This window comes from Eptesicus fuscus, chromosome 12 (assembly GCF_027574615.1).
Source record: "Eptesicus fuscus isolate TK198812 chromosome 12, DD_ASM_mEF_20220401, whole genome shotgun sequence".
In the NCBI taxonomy this organism is placed as follows: domain Eukaryota; kingdom Metazoa; phylum Chordata; class Mammalia; order Chiroptera; family Vespertilionidae; genus Eptesicus; species Eptesicus fuscus.
The window spans coordinates 7,190,926-7,207,917 of record NC_072484.1 but is presented as its reverse complement, the minus strand read 5'-3'; the positions used below and the strand labels follow the sequence as shown (position 1 = coordinate 7,207,917).

Genomic DNA, 16,992 nt, shown 5'->3' with positions numbered 1-16,992 from the left:
GATGTCCCTGCATGCTGTTCTGCTTTAGAGTAGAATGCGGTCCCCTCTCTGTCGCTGTCCCATTCCACCTCTAGCGCTGCCCTCCATACCTCTCCCTCCACTGGGCTAAGACACCCTGCCCTTCCCTTGAACTTGAACTGGCCAAGCTCTTTCCTGCACCTTGGCTTTTTCAAGTGTTCTTGCTCCAGCTGGAATGCACTGGCCCGAGGTTTCACATAGCTTCTCATTTTCCTGTCTGAGCTCAGATGTCATCTCCTCAGAGAGGTCTTGCCTGACTTGGGCTGCTTGTTACTTCCTACGCCGCACATCACTCACTTCCTTTCTGCCATCTGTAGCTATATAAATTGTTTATGTGCTTGTTTACTTCTCCTGGCTCCATGGGGACAGGTTATGTGGACAGTCTCCACCCTGAGCAGGTGCTCAATCGATATTTGTTGAAGGCAGGAAGGAAGCCAACGAGCCATGAGTAACCAAAGCAGACCCGTTCCCAGGTCCTGCCCACCTGGCTTCGGGCTGCCTCCCAAGTCATCCTTCTTCAGTGGGGTGAGGTCAGGTGCAGGGAGACCCACTGCAGAGCACACAGCCTCTCCCCAGCCAGGGCCCCATCGTTTTCGCTTTCATTAGCCCCAGCTCACCTCGTGGGAGGAGAGGCTGCGTATGTTTCTGGGACTCTCCCACTGAGAGCAACGGGCCACGGGGCCAAAGCTCAAGTTATTTTTGGTAAAGATACTGGCTAAGTGCCACCGCAGTCTCAGCCTGGTGCTTTGTGCTATTTGGTGAAAATACAGCCTTCTTTGGTGAAGCTCAGGAGCCCATCGCTTGCTCCAGGAAAGTGCAGAATCTTCTGGATTTCTGTACATAGTTTTCTGTCCCCAAGAGCTGAATAATAACAATAATAATGGTAGTAGTAATAATAACAATCAGCTTAATGAAATGCACAGGGAAAGGCATGAGGTTTTCATCTCTCAGCTGGAGTGGATTTCTGCTTGGAATACAGAAGGGAAGCAACCTTTGAGTTAATTTCTGATTACCAAGTTCTATTTCAATGCACGACATAGTTTTGTTTCATATCAACAAGAGGCCAAGTAGGAGTATGGCTGTATGTATTCCTTTGAACTCACACTGATTTCATTTCAATTAGCACGTCTTTAGTAAGGGCAGCATCGTGGACTGAGTGTTGAAGCCATGCCTCACGATGTGAGGATAGTTTGAGGTGGGGCCTTTGGGACATGATTGGGTGAGGGTGGAGGAGGCCATGAGGGTGGGGTCCGAGTGATGGGATTAGTGCTCTTCTAATAAGAGGAAGAGCCACCAGAACCTGCCACCACCCCCCTTCCCATGTGAACACACACCGATGGGGCTGTCTACAAGCAGGGAAGAGGGATCTGCTGGCATCTTCATCTTGGACTTCTCAGCTGCCAGAATTGTAAGGAAGAAAGCTGTGTGGTATTTGGTTATAGCAGCCCACGCTGATTAAGACAGGCGGTATCAGGGTCAGGACTGGGGTGAGGCACGTAGGGTGCAGGAAGCGTGAAGAAGCTGAAGAAGCACTCCCAAGTCAGGGTCATGCGGATGGAGGCTCAGCACTCACGCAGCCCTCAGAGTGGGCGCCTCCTACACTGTGCACCCAAGCGCCTCCCTTGTCTCCCACTAGCCCCAGCTATGGGGAGTGCACTCTATAACCCAAGTTAAATGGGCTCAAATAGACAAGACAAAAAGCAAATAGATTGTGTCACCCAGAATGCAAGAGGTAGTTCTGGCTTCGGGGATGTTATATTTCTAGCTTTGTTCTCAGCTTGGTTCTCATTTTGGAAACAAGATGGCCATGGGCAGCTGTGTGTCTCAGTGTTTTCATCTACTCACCCCAGGGAAGATTTTGATTGGGTCTTCTAGATCACATGTCCATCACTGTGCAATCCCTGCACCCAAGGGTGGCCTGTGCTGATTGGCCAGACTTGATCAGGTGTCCAGGCCTGCAGTGGGCAAGGTAATGGCCTATCCCCATTCACTCCACCAGAATCACTCAGTTAGAAGAGCAGTAAATCCCAAATGACAGAGACTGGACCCATTGGCCGAGGTCACTTTCCTTCTGTTGCTTGTAGTTTTACGGCAAAATGCCACAGAAAATGTTGGAATTTTCTCAAGTAATCTGGGGCTTTTAGGTATATCTGTCTAGAGTTTAGTTGAGATGTCTGATGTTTCAACTCACAGAACTATGGTGCCTTCGACAGGACTCTTTTGGTTGCAATGGACAGACTACCTCGGTCTGAGCTGGTTTAAGCTAAAAAGGAATTTTTTTAGCTTGAGCAATTAAATAATCTAAGAATGGCACTGGGGAGGTAGAAAGTGCCAATTGACCTGTCCAACACCAATTCTGATTTGTTCTTTCAGAAATCCATCCATGCCAGAATGGAGACTGCATCCTCTGTTCTCCCTTGGAGAGAGGGGTGGCCATGTGACAAAATATTAGTCAGTGGAATTCAAAAAGAAGGGGGATTTGAAACATCTGGGGCCACTTTTATTCGGAGGCTGCTTTCCCTCCATGCTCTCTTCCCGCTCTCTGGGAAGGGCAGTGACTACATCCAGCAGCTGTGGACTGAGCTTCTATCTTCCCAGGCCAGGCTCCTACCTGGACAGTTTCATGAGAGATAAGGAAACTCATATTCAACTGAAGTCATTGCATTTTGCAGTCTGATTGTGATACCAGCCTCACATATGCTTAAATAATGTAATAGGTTCATGGGGTGCAGGGTAAGGGGATTGGAACAATGTCATTGGGATTTGGTTTGCTTCTCTTTATCTCTTGTTTCTGCTGCTTCTCTGTGGCCTCCACTCTCGCAGCTCCTGGGACCCATCTAGACTGCATCTCAGCCATACCCAGGGTGAGTCTTTGTCCCAGGATTCAGTAAAAGTAATGCAGTTAACCCTTCATCAGACAGTGTAGGTCACATGCCCAGGTCTGGACCAATTGGTGAGGCTGGAGGAAGGTAGTGTGCTAGGCTATGCACCTGTCGGGGAGCAGTGGGTAAAGAGGTGGAATGCTGACCCTATTGGGAAAGGGGGGCCTGGATGCCGAGGAAGCAACAGAAATGGATGCTAAAATAAGAAGTTCTAAGTGGTGAAAACTGAGTTAAAATGGGGGTTGGAATGATGATGTTTTGTGTGTCTCGCTTATCTCCAGTGAACCTGCAGCGTGTGGGACTGTGCTGGTTGGCAGGTGTGGTGGTAGAGCCAGGCAGCCCTGTGAGCTCTGCTTACACTGAGCATCTCTGAGAATCATTCCTTCCCCTCCTGCCACGTGTGCCCTGCACATTCTGGGGAAGTGTCAGTGGCCGTCCATCCCATGAATAATAGAGCACAGTCTGTGTATCTTGCATGCATATCAGTCTGACCTCCCCCAAAACAAGTAAAACCACCCTCTGAATTCAACTTGGCAATTAAAGAAAAAAATCCCTCTGAGACCTGACCAATCAAGTCTGACTGAGGGGCAGGGCAGACCCACGTCAGGAAATAAAATCCAAATGACTTTCCATTTGGTGTGCTTTGCCCATGATTTTCAGCAGGCAACTGTACCCTTCTGCAGAAGTAAATTTGCCTTGCCGATCCAAAAAAAAAAAACACACACACAAAAACACCTGCCCTGGCTGGTGTGCTCAGTGGTTAGATGTCAACCCCTTTTCCATTCTTGGTCAAGTGCATCTGCCTGGGTTGCAGGTTCCATCCCTGGCCCTGGTTGTGATGCATGTGGGAAGCAACCAATCAAAGTGTCTCACATCGATGTTTCTCTTTCTCTCCCCCCTCCCCTTCCCTCCCTTTCACTCTAAAAAAAAAAAAAAAAAAAAAAAAAGAAAAGGACAAAATATCCTCTGGCTAGGATTAAAAAAAAAAAAAATCTCTGTCTCTTCACATCTAATTTGATATTTTCTACAATTTCCTCACTTCTAGCTTAATTATTTATGGATGTTGATTATTCTCAACATTAACTACCAAAGGCAAGATTCTGTCTCAGTTTTTTCAGTAGTTATTTCTATCTGGAGCCATTCGCTTCAAGCTCCTCAAGTCTAAATCCCTCACTGTTTCTATGATACTGTGGCTTCAGTCTCCAAATGATTTCTTGGACCAATGCCTTCCATGAACAGGTCTATTTCGTGGCAACTATGGACAGTGTGGTGTGTGTGTGTGTGTGTGTGTGTGTGTGTGTGTGTGTGTAAGTTCTAAGACTTCAAAAAGAATTCTCTAAAATGATTTTATCATTTCCTCCTCTCTTGGTGAGAGGTTTAAAGGTAAAACATCATTTCCGTCAAATGACGGCAGGATGACAGCTGGCGGGTGGTTACTCCAGAGCAGAAAGAGTTTCCCTGACACAGTACTTGCTTTTGGCTTGTCCAGATTTGGTCTCAGTTCTCCTATGACACATTCTTGGGTTTTTCTCTTCTTTAACTGACACCCATGGAACCCGGGTGACTAAAAGCTGGTGCTCCCAGGGAGAAAAGAGAGACTCATAGTCTTCAAGTGGGAAGACCTTCAAACATCAGCCGGTCAAAGAGTCACTAAACACATGGATTTTTCTTCTCAAGAGCTCTGACCAGAGGTCCCCAGCCTCGGTTTGTCACCGGCAGGGAACAGGAATTGTCAAGTTTCTGAGGCCGTATGTGCCTGTGTGGATAGTGCAAGTGATTGGCAAGGTCCTCCTCAGTCACCGACTGTGACACCTGCTCTCAGAAGGGGGATAGGGCAGTGTTTACCCGCTGAGCCCGTGGGACCTGGGGCAATCTCTTCATTCTTCTGAGCTTCAGTTTCCCCAAAATGTGGGTGCTAGTATCGTTCTCATTATTCCTTTCGCAGGATCAGCACCCCGTGCAGCCCCTGGAGCCCCAAAGATGTTAGCAGTTATCATCAGCTCAAGCCGCTTCAGGAAGGAAGGCCAGTGGGGTGAGCGCCAAGCCTGACCGCAACCCCCCCCACCCGCTTAATGTTTATTCTCTAGGCAGGAACCCCCCATGATGGTCATGAGGGGAGCTCTATTGCCAGGCTCTGGGGGCCAACTATGGACCTGCTATTTACTCAAGGGGGGGACCCACTTCCAAAAGTCCAGGGTGGGGTTAAAGGGCTTAGAACAGAGCCTGGAACTAAGGATTTATTGAGCACCTGCTCTGAGCCAGGCTTTGGGGGTACACTTAGCCCCTGGGAAGCATATTCCCGTGGGAAAGACGGGCTCACACAGTAAAAATATGGCAACTGATGTCACCAGGGCTGGGTCCAGGATGCCAAGGAAACCCGACGGAGCGCGAAGCTTCAGCCATGGCAATATCCCTGCCCTCGTATGCCAAGGTCAAGGCAAACCATGGCAACACCGCCTCCCCAGATGCACACACAACAGAGGTAAAAGCCAGCCCTTCTCAGGGAAGAGATGGGGCTGAAGGGAGAGGCGGGGTAGGCGGCGGCTGGGAAAAAGTGAAATTTCCTCTCCTCCTAAAATAAGCCACTGGAGTGAGAAGAGAAGGAGCGACATCTCCGCAGGCGGACGGCCAGGTGGGGTCGGGCGGGGCATTCTCGGGCAGGGAGGAGGGCGCAATCGCTTGGGGAAGCGGGACGGGCCAGGTGGGCGAGGGCCCGAGAGAGCGCGTTCGAGTGTGTCGGCCTGCGGGTGGCCACCGCGGGGCGCAGGGACTCACGCGGCTCCTCCCCTTCGACCCCCTTCCTTCCTCCGCCTCCTTCCTCCTCCTCGGATCCCCAGCCGCCGCCGCTCCTCCTCCTGGCGGGCTGGCTGATGAGTCAGCTGACGCCGGCGCTCCAGCCGCCTCGCCGCCGCGCTCTGCGCTCCCCCAAAGTGGCTGCAAGCCGGCCGCCCACTTTCAGGGTTCGGGGGGACAGACTGATGTGCGCCTTCTAGAGCCACGCGGAGCCGCAGCCGAGGCAGCTTCCCCTCTCCAACTTTCTCCCCACCCCCACGCCTCCTCGGACCCTGCCCTCCACCCTCCCCGTAGCCGCTTCGGGTGCGTGCGCTTGGGCGAGAGGGTCGCCGGCTGGCTGTCCGGGATGGCTTCCAATTTTAATGACATAGTGAAGCAAGGGTACGTGAGGATCCGGAGCAGACGCCTGGGGGTGAGTATCGGTCCTCTTTCCCTCTGTTCGTCGGTTCAATTGTCTTCCTCCTTAGCCTGCATCTCCGAGGGAGGAAGATCCCGGCCGCGCCGGTGGGTTGCGCGCTGCTCACCCCGCCGGAACCCACGCCTCGGGGCCGCCGCTGCAGGGCCAGGTCTGGGCGTGTAACGGGTCTATCTTTATCTCTCCGATGGCGTGGCTTTCTGATGGTGGCCGCGTGTTCGGCTCCAGTAGCCGCTGGAGCCCATCTACTGGAAATAAATATTTCTCGGTAGCCATGGGAGTTAGAGCTGGGAGCGGGGCGGGCGCGGAGCCAGCCGGGTGCCCGGTGCCCCTCTTCCCGCTCGCCGCCGACTTAACTTTTCCCGGGGATGGATCCGCAGGCTGAGAAGGGGGCTGGCGCCCTCGGTGCGGACAAGGTCGGCGACCCTCTGACCCCAGGGAGAGGGTTCGGCCCCGGGAAAGGTCTTTTTGGACTTGGGGCCCTGGACAGTGACCCACCTCTGTCCCAGGTGTTGGCACAGGCGGCGTGGGTGGCCTCTGGCCAGCCGTCTTGGGGTAGGGACCGGGGTCTGAATTTTCCCCGGTGCTTAGCCCGGATGGTGGATCTCTGCTGGGTGGAACCTGCTCCCTGCACAGAGCAAGTGTTGCCTACATTGGCGCTGAAGGAAAGAATGAATGAGTCCGACAGCACTCACAGCGGACAGATGAGGCACAGGGATGGCTCCTCGCCTCCCCCCTTTTCTCTGCGTTGATGGGACTTCAGAGAGAACTCATTCTGCTTCCCTTTGGGCTTGAGTGACCACAAAGGATGCTTGAGGGAGAGAGAGGATACTGGAATGATTTTTTTTTTTTTTAAATTTCACACTACCTCATTTCTCTCTGCCTTGTGCTGGGGCTGTCTTTGTCTATTGTGTGCGTTTGGCGAGAGGTGGGGGAAGGAAAGTTAACTTAGTAATGTCTGAAATCATAATAAATGCCAACGGTGATGGGACTGGCCCCACTGGGAAGAGAGTTATAGTGAAGTCTCTCTACAAATACGTGTCGTGGGCACCTTTCTCTTACTTGGTCTTTGGGCGTTCTTTATGTGCCTGACAATTTTACTGTGGTGAATGGCTTGGAAAGAAAACCTGGTGATGGGAAACATTTGTAATTATTAAAATCTCTTGCTTGGTTTGTTTTGGTCTCTCTTCTCCCCGCCCGCCCCCCCCCCCCCCCCCCCCGCCTCCCTGCCCATCACTATGTTTTAGCATTTATGCCCTTTGTTACTGTGAATGGATAATTAGGGAGAGATGTCGCAGGACTAACCAATCCCCACCAGCGCTGCCTGGGTTCCCTTGATCCGCTTTTGCTCTGCAGATAGTCTCATTAGCAGGAGCAACCACTGTTGGGCCCCTAACTGAGCGGCTCCCATGCAAAGGGCAGGAAATAATAGGAACTTTGTATTTTTTATAATCTTATGGGCAAGCCAGCGTGTTACAACAGTAAAGGCAGCATTAAAAAGACGCCGTTCTAAGTTTAGACTTACTCCGTCATGTCAATTGAGGAAATTGCTCAGAGACAGCCATTCTGCGTTAGGGAGCATTCCAATAGGAAGAGGACATGCATTATTAATGCAGAAAATGTGAATTATTCATAAGGATCGGAGTGTATGCCAAATTGTGACACATGGTGATTTATTTGAAAGACTAGTTACCATAACTTTCTAGCTTATGGTAATTGAGATTATTTTTCTATATTACTGCAACTGACACAATATAGTCCTATGTGTGCGCCAATGTTTATGGACAGATATTTGGAGCAGAAGGAAAGGAAATAGAGTTTGCATTCATTTTATATCTTAGAGTATTTTGGATGCCAGTGAGCAGTAGACTTTCTCAGGATCTATTCATTTAGTCTGTGTTAACACTCACATCAATTTTAGAATATCTGTTAGATGATGGTTATTGCTCATGGAGAGAAAGGGTCAAAAATATGATAAAAGAAATCTGGTCTTCTTTGTTAACATTGGTTTTGTCACCAGTTAATTTTTAAAAAGTGTTCTCATTATGTAATTTATTCACATAGTTGTCAGAAAGCAGTGCAAACTAGAGTTTTGAATGGAGACTGCAAGTAATGGTGAAAATGCTTCCAGGAAACGGTATAGGGAACCTCTGTCCAAAGTGAGCCCTGGCAATGGTACTCGTCTAGGCTGCAGATCTGGGACCGCAGGCAATGGGGGGTAAGTCTCAGAGGGAGGGAGGGCAGAGTGTCTGGTACAGAGTGGGTGCCCAGCCAGTGCCCCTTGAACTTTACAGAGTGCAATTCATGAGCCTCTTTAGGAACTAATATGACATAGTGGTTTTATTAATGGAATCCAGACAAGTGTCCGTGGATTAGAACCGTGTTTGGGAGGGTTTATAATTAAACAAGAAAACAACATTTCATGGAAAGCAGCTGTTGTGCCAAGAGATGCTCCCTCGGGTTTGGAAAAAGAGAACAAATTCTGCTTCTATGACTCATTAGCTCTGTGACCCTTGACCTTTCTTGGCCTCAGTTTTCGAATCTATACAATGAACATTAGCTGTGTGGGGAGTATTAAATCAGATAATACTTGTAAAAATGCAGTGAAAGCATATAATATTGATTCTGACTGTATGGTTTCTTTAGTACAATCAAAGATGAGTTAGAATCAGTGGAAGGATATAAGGATTATTGATTTCTTTATTTTTATATTTTCAAGTGCCCAGAGGCATAAATGTTTATGCAGCTGGAGGCATTCTCACTGGATGAAGCTTTTACAAATTATAAACATGTAAGTGATTTTTTTTTTAATAGGACAGGAAACATTCTAAGACTGTCCCCACAAATGAATGGTGGATAAGTGCTCATCTTTAGTTGAGGTCCTAACCAGTTTAAGTGATTAAGTAATCACATCCGTATTGACTTTTCCTTAAACATAGGAAAGCTGAATGAAATTCAAAAGTCGCAGTATCTTCACATCTTCATTCTCCAGCTTCCTCTCCGCTGGCTCATGGAGGCCTCAAGCTGTGCCCTGGGCAGTATTTGTTCAGGAATGTCCATGTTACTATTTGGGGGGCTGTGGGGTCAGAAGGGGAGCAGCTGTCTACAATTATTTGGCTAACCCCCAAAAGGCCCTAAAAATGTATCTTTGGCTGAGTGGTGAATCAGACAGTTTGCACATCATTAACCTGACTGAGTGTGTGGCTTGCATGGCACAGTGGAACTGTCCTCACTTGGTTTCTTCTTTTGCTGCAGAGAGGATATCCCAATCAATATTTGCTTTGGCTTGTCCACAATCCAGACCTCAGAGTTTAAACTCACATTTAGTGTTTTCATCTACATCCCTCCCCTCGACTGCTCACCTTTAAATAATGTGTCTGTGCTCTTGTCTACCAAGGCCCATCTTTCCTGTCTAGCCCACATCTCCCCCGGACCTCTGACAGCTGCCTCAGACTTAGAGCACCCTAACCCTGATGGCTTTATCCACACCAGCCTCTGCTGGAGGCTGCAGCTCAGCCACGAGAGGGCCCAGCATTTTAGCTGCCCTGGTAAATACCAAACAAGCAAGCAGCAATCAAACCTCATTCCTCTCTCCTTTTAGCTCTCACCCCCAGACCATCCATCGGGAGATTCTGTGGGCTCTATCTTTGAAATGCACCCAGAATCCGACTGTCCCTCACACCATTCACAGTTACCACCCTGGGCTGAGCCCCCCTCAGGGTGCGTGCGCTTGGGCGAGGGGGTCACCGGCATTAATATTAGACTAATATTGCAATGACCTCCCGATCTGGCTCCCTGACTGCTCGAACCACCAGTGTCTTTCCATGCCATTCAGAGTAAAAGCTTTACAATGGGCTCCGAGTTTCTGACCCTTTTCTACTGCACTTCCCTCTGCTTGGGATGCTGTTCCCCCGTCTGCCTCCCTCACCTCCTTCAGCCTTTCCTCAAATGCCACCTCCTCACTGAAGCCTTCCAGACACCCTATTTTATTATTTCTTCCCTCCTCCTCCCCCTATATCCCTTCCCTTCTTTCTCTCTAGCCTTATCACCCGCCTCACATATTGATCTGTAGAGTTTACTTATTGATTGCCTGTATCCCCCAGGTAGCATGTGAGGCTCAGTGAAGGCTGGGAATTCTCTCTCTTTTATTTACATTACTAGAGGCCTGGTGCATGGATTCATGCACTGGTCGGTGGCATGGCCTGCAGGGATCGGCCTGCTGTGGGAGCGCCGCTCATCCCGGTCAGCTGAGCGGTGCTCCCACTGTGGGAGTGCACTGAACACCAGGGAGCAGCTCCTGCATTGAGAGTCTGCCCCCTGGTGGTCAGTGTGCATCATAGCGACTGGTCGACCGGTTGTTCTGGTTGTTTGGTTGTTCGGCAGTTCAGTTACTGGATATATCTATCTATCTATCTATCTATCTATCTATCTATCTATCTAATCTAATAATAGACAAATATGCAAATTGACCGCACCTTCGCTACACCTAAGCCACGCCCACCAGCCAAGCCACGCCCACCAACCAATCAGGATGAGTATGCAAATTACCCCAACAAAGATGGTGGCTAATTTGCATATCAAGACAGCATCAAAAGGGGGGGAGGGGAGGAGAAGGGAGGAGCGAAGTCAGGGCCGGGGGCGAACGGATGGAAAAGCAGGCGGGCTGGAGGAGAAGGCGGGGCGGGCGACAAGGGCGGGGCAGAGGCGGGGGCAGGGGCGAAGGGAAACTCGGGCGGGCTGGAGGAGAAGGCGGGGCGGGCGACAGGGGCGGGGCAGAGGCGGGGCCGGGGGCGAACGGAAACGCAGGCAGGCTGGAGGAGAAGGCGGGGCTGGGGGCGAAGGGAAACGCGGGCGGGCTGGAGGAGAAGGCGGGCAGGCGACAATGGCGGAGCGGAGGCGGGGCCGGGGGCGAACGGAAACGCGGGCGGGCTGGAGGAGAAAGTGATGCGGGGGACAAGGGAGGAACGGAGGCTGGGTAGAGTGCAGCAGGAAATCCTATTGCAGGATTTTTCCTGCAACGGGAAAGCTAGTATATATATACTAGAGGTCCAGTGCACGAAATTTGTGCACGGGGGGCAGAGGGGGTGGTGGGTCCCCTCAACCCAGCCTGCACTCTCTCCAATCTGGGACCCCTTGGGGGATGTCCAACTGCCAGTTTAGGCCTGATCCCCAGGACCACTGGTTCCTAACTGCTCACCTGCCTGCCTGCCTGATCGCCCCTAACTGCCCCCTGCTGACCTTGTCGCCTCTTACTGCCCCCTGCCTACCTGTTTACTCCCAACTGCCTCCCCTGCCAGCCTGTTCACCCCTCACTGCCCCCCCTGCCAGCCTGGTCACCCCACACAGCCTGCTGCTCAGTCGTTTGGTCACCCCTCACTAACCCCTCTGCTGTCCTGGTCGCCCCACGCAGCCTGTTCGGTCGTCCTTTCAGTTGCGATGGTTGCTTAGGCTTTTATTATTCTAGATAGGTGAACCCGTGTGCCTGGAACAATGCCCAGCACGGAGTGGGCACGTGATGAAGATGTCTTGAATGAATGCATGGAACGATCACTATGGACTAGTTTAAAAGCACATTCTCTGACATGAGGCTATGTTGAAATCCCCATTCAGCAGCCAGTTATGTGACTTTGGATGAGTTGTTTAACATTTGTAAGGCTCAGTCTTCTGTAAAAATAGGGAGACTCATAATACACACCTAGTAGATGATCCTTGTAAAAGGGCTTAACACAATGCTTGGTCCAGTGGGAACCCAGCTAATGTTGCTTACTGCTCTCACTCTTCCTCCCCCTGCCCTTGGAGGACGAGGATGCTTCGGGGGCTACTATTTCCACTGCTTCTGCAGCAGTAGCTCTCACCCTCAAAGAACTTGCTGGTTAGTTAGGAAAACAAACTTCATATATATGAAATAATTAACATGTGAGCACAAATGCTGCCTGGCACCAATGCTGAGTACAGAAGGAACCTCTGCCATTGCAAGACTGTCCATGATGCTTAGATAAAGGCAGTGGCATCAACACCAGAACAAAATCATCCCCATTGACTTTGCTTGGAGTGCGCTCATCTGACCAGCAGGTATTTCTGTCTACTTGGGGGTCTTTCTGGGGGGCAGAGAATGGATTTGAAAAATTGGTTAGTAAATGGCCAGATTTTAGGAAGACGTATTTTCTTCCCCTTGGTTTCTGTTTCACCTGACTCGGTGTGCCAAAGAGGCATTCATATTTCAGTTAGGGTTTTTGGATTTAGGGATGTTAGGAATCTGCATTTTTTATGATACTGTGACAAAGTTACAATCATCCTATCTAATAAAGAGGGAATATGCTAATTGACCCTCACACCATCACAAAGATGGTGGCTCCCACAGCCAATAAGGAGGGAATATGCTAATGGCTGCCCTGCTCTCAAAGATGGTGGTGCTCACAGCCAATAAGGAGGTAATATGCTAATTGACTGCTCCACCCTCAAAGATGGCGGTGCCCACAACCACAAGATGGCAGCACTCAGTCCCCTCAGCCCCCCAGCCACCCAGGGCTGGCCCGAGGTGGAGGCAAGCTTCCAATGGCGGCTGCCCAGCTGCCCAGGGCCGCCTGAGGCTCAGGTCACCAGGGCCGGCCAAGGCTTGCACTGCTGGCAGTGGCAGCAGCAGAGGTGTGATGGGGGCATCGCCTTCCCCTGATCGATGGGTCACCTGCCGCCCCTGAGGGCTCCCGGACTGTGAGAGGGGGCAGGCCAGGCTGAGGGACCCCCCATCCAGTGCATGAATTTTCATGCTCTGGGCCTCTAGTAATAGGAAAATCACAGAAATAGAATACTTTTATCAGATACTGTTGGTACATAAGACACACACAACTGTTTAGTAAGATGTATGAAGTGTGGTTTTTCTTCCTTAAAAGAAAGACTTTGGGGATACCTTTGCCAGTCATGAAATTTATGGTCCCATAGACTGAAGTCACAGGCCCAAGTCAAGACCACACAGCATTTTGGCCCAATTGGAATCAGCTTCCTGGGTTCCCATGTCCCCCGTGCTTTCCTGCTGGTATTTCAGGCATTGGCATTCAGTGGTCCGAGTGGATGACAGGATTAAAATCAGCCTTTAATCATAGTCCCCAAAACCGATTTATCCAAGAATGGCCAATTGAGGGACTTTGAGTGTAGACATAAACACAATTACTGTTGTGTTGCTTTCCTATCCATCTGCCAGTGTAGAAGATGAGAAATACTTATTTTTAAGCCGTTTGGTAGTTTTTGTCAGGGAATCATTATCTTTGGTATTTGAAGAGTTTAGTTTTCATTTGGGATATATTTGCTTTCATTTTATCATTCATCAAATATTTATTGAGTGCCTACTAGTGTTAAGCTCAAGATAAACCGCCTTAAATTAGATAGGCCCAGTCAACATCCTTGAGGAATTAACAGTCTGATTTTGGACTTTTACTGTGAACTTGAGATTAGTATATTTGCGATAGTTTAGGGAGAACTAGTGTCAGTACAAGGTCAAATGGTCAGGTGGAAGGTACCCTCAGATCTCTCCCTGTCCCGGGTTTGGGGCATGAGGAAGGCCGCATGATTTCCCCCTCTCTCGGCATTGCTTCCAGCTGGGTGGCAGTAAACCTTTGGAGATCCCCAGCCAGGACGGATTCTGCTGCCTCCCTCCCGCCAGCCCGCATTTTGGAGAATTTCAAAGTACAATTGTGAGTTAAGAAATGCCACAGATACTTGTGAATGTCGAAGTTAAAATAGTTTCTTTCTAGAATGCAGACGGCTAAATTTGGGTTGAGTATCTGCACGCAGAACTGTGCGGAGCAGGTGGGGACTGCCTTTATTTTACTAGTTTCTAAGCCTCTGTTCATGGCCTGGATCCCAGAGATTGTAACTCGAGCTGTGTGGATTATGTTCTTTTTGTTTTGTTGCTTGTTATTATTATTATTATTATTGTTTATTTTTAAAAACTCTTTATTGTTTAAAGTATTACATATCATATTACATATGTCCCCTTTTCCCCTCATTGACCTCTTCCCGGCCACCCCCACTCCCCAGCACATGCCCTCACCCCGCCCAGTGTCTGTGTCCATTGGTTATGCTTATATGCATGCATATAAGTTCTTTGGTTGATCTCTTACCCGCCCCCCTCCCCTGCCTTCCCTCTGAGGTTTGACGGTCTGTTCGATGCTTCTCTGTCTCTGGATCTATTTTTGTTCATCAGTTTATGTTGTTCATTATATTCCACAAATGAGTGAGATCATGTAATATTTATCTTTCTCTGACTGGCTTATTTCACTTAGCATAATGCTCTCCAGGTCCATCCATGCTGTTATGAATGTAAGAGTTCTTTCCTTTTTATAGCAGCGTAGTATTCCATTGTGTAGATGTACCACAGTTTTTTTAATCCACTCATCTGCTGATAGGCACTTCGGCTGTTTCCAAAACCTGAAGTGAAAAGCTTCTGCACAGCAAAAGAAACCATCAACAAAACAACAAGAAAGCCCACTGCATGGGAGAACATATTTGTCGATGTTATCTCTGATAAGGGTTTAATCTCCAAAATTTATAGGGAACTCATACATCTTAAAAAAAAAGGAAGATAAACAATTCAATTTAAAAAATGGGCAAAGGACTTAGACACTTTTTGAAAGTGGACATACGGAAGGCCAAGAGACATATGAAAACATGCTCAATGTAACCAATCATCTGAGAGATGCAAATCAAAATAACAATGAGATACCATCTCACACCTGTCAGAATGGCTACCATCAACAGATCAACAAACAACAAGTGCTGGCAAGGATGTGGAGAAAAGGGAACCCTCATGCACTGCTGGTGGGAATGCAGCCTGGTGCAGCCGCTGTGGAAAACAGTATGGAGTTTCAACAAAAAACTAAAAATGGAACTCCCATTTGACCCAGCAATTCCACTTCTAGGACTGTATCCCAGGAAGTCAGAAACACCAATCAGAAAGGATATATGCACCCCTATGTTCATAGCAGCACAATTCACCATAGCTAAGATTTGGAAACAGCCCAAGTGGATTATATTCTTGAACCGAGTCCTTAAACAGGCTCCTCCGAGGATGCAGGTGATGCTTCATAGTTTCTATCAGATTCTTACACCACCCACTATCTACATCTTCCAAAAACTTAAGACCACAGTCTCATTTAAAAAAAAAATTATTTAGATAACGGTAGGGTCATATGCAGTTGTAAAAATAATACAAAGAGATATCCCATGTCCTTTACCCGGATTCCCGCAATGGTAATAGCACAGCATCACAGCCAGGATGCTGACATTGCTACAGTCAGATACAGAACATTCCGTCACCGTCACCACAGGGTCCTTCCCCTCGCCCTTTCCCTCTCCCACAGCCCCAAGTCCTTGGCAACCGCTAATCTGTTTTTCATTTCTACAATTTTAAGAATAGTATGTAACCTTTCTGGAATTATTATTGTACCCATGATCAATTCCTTTTTCATTGCCAAGTAATATTCCACAGTATGGATGTACCATAACTTGTTTAGTCATTCGTCTGTGGGTGGACATTTGGGGTGGTTTCCAGTTTGGGGCTGTTATGAGTGAAGCTGATATAAACATTGTGCACTTGTTTCTGAGTGAACGTAAGTGTTCATACCTCTGTAGGAGGCCACCTGCCAGAGAGTGATAGGGGCCTGGATCCGAGCACAGAGCCAGAACAGCAGGACACTGCGTGCCCCTTCCACAGGGCTAGGAATGCTTTCAACCTCAGAAAAGGTGCCACCGGATTAAGGGAAAGTCCCTAAAATCGTTCTTGCGCAGTAGCTCTTAAGACTGTCCTTTTGGTGACCTTTGCTCATTATAATAGTAGAAAACACACCCCTGCATGGAGATTTAAAATGCTAATGAGACATGCGTAGTATGTTGGAGCATGTAGCCCTCCTACACTGTGCCAGCTGGTACCAGCTCGCCAAAAGAGGGACCTGGAAGATGAACCAGGAGCAGGACTCACCAGCACCATAGGAATGCAACCTGGTGAAGACTCCGGAGCCACAGCCACTCTCCCTGTGCATCAAGCTATGCTCTCTTCCCTCTAAAACTTAACAAACCTTTTGTGTTCTAACTACGCCTCCTCCCATTATTTCTCTCCGGGAAAGACAAGAACATACCCTTGATTCGGTAACACCTCTCGGCAAATGCCCAGGAGAGCAGTGGGTGGGTTGTATTGGTGGTTCTTGTTTGTTTTTTGAGAAACTGCCAGACTGTTTTCCACAGTGGAAACTGTTGTTCACATTCGCCCAGCGGCGTGTGGGTGATCCAGCTTCTCTGCACCCTCGCCAGGATTCGATGTCACCAGCGTTTGATGTGGTTACTATTCTTTATTTTAGACGTTCTGTGTGTGTGTGTGGATGAAAATGCCTATTCATGTTTTGTGCCCATTTTCTATTGCGTTGTTTGTTTTTTAACCATTGAGTTTTGAGAGTTTTTAAAAAAATGTGTATTTTCTCTCTATATTAATAAGTGGATATTAATATTTTTCAGACGTATGGGTCTTAAGAAAAACACACACCATGTATTCAGTAGCACCCTCTTAAGGAACTTGCATCTAATATTACGATAGGTGCATATGTTTCTTCTCACCCTGCAAAACTCAGGAACTTACCTCACGTTTGCCTAAGCCTTCCCCACTCCTCCTCCCTCCCCCTTGCCTAAGCCTTTATCTTTCCTTCATTCATATATGAATGCTTTAGTGTTTAATAGAGAAATTAGCCAGTCTTATGAATGGACTAATTTAATTTAAATTAAAACACTGCTTTGAATTCAAAGCTTTTACTTAACATAAGTTTCTCACTGTTTAGGAAAGCAATTCAATTCTTAAAATGCATTTTATCATCTTAACACCACATATTAACTCAATAAAAG

General features: G+C 48.4%; 1 protein-coding gene across 1 annotated transcript in view; it reads left to right on the top strand.

Moving 5' to 3' along the window:
• The first annotated feature begins 5,948 nt into the window (after positions 1-5,948).
• DOK5 (docking protein 5) overlaps positions 5,949-16,992 on the top strand; it is a 136,662-nt gene continuing 125,618 nt past the window's right edge. Inside the window, exon 1 of the mRNA XM_008141193.3 lies at positions 5,949-6,105. Within this exon, the coding sequence (XP_008139415.1) occupies positions 6,040-6,105 (66 nt within the window). The 5' untranslated portion in view covers positions 5,949-6,039. The remainder of the gene's footprint in view (positions 6,106-16,992) is intronic.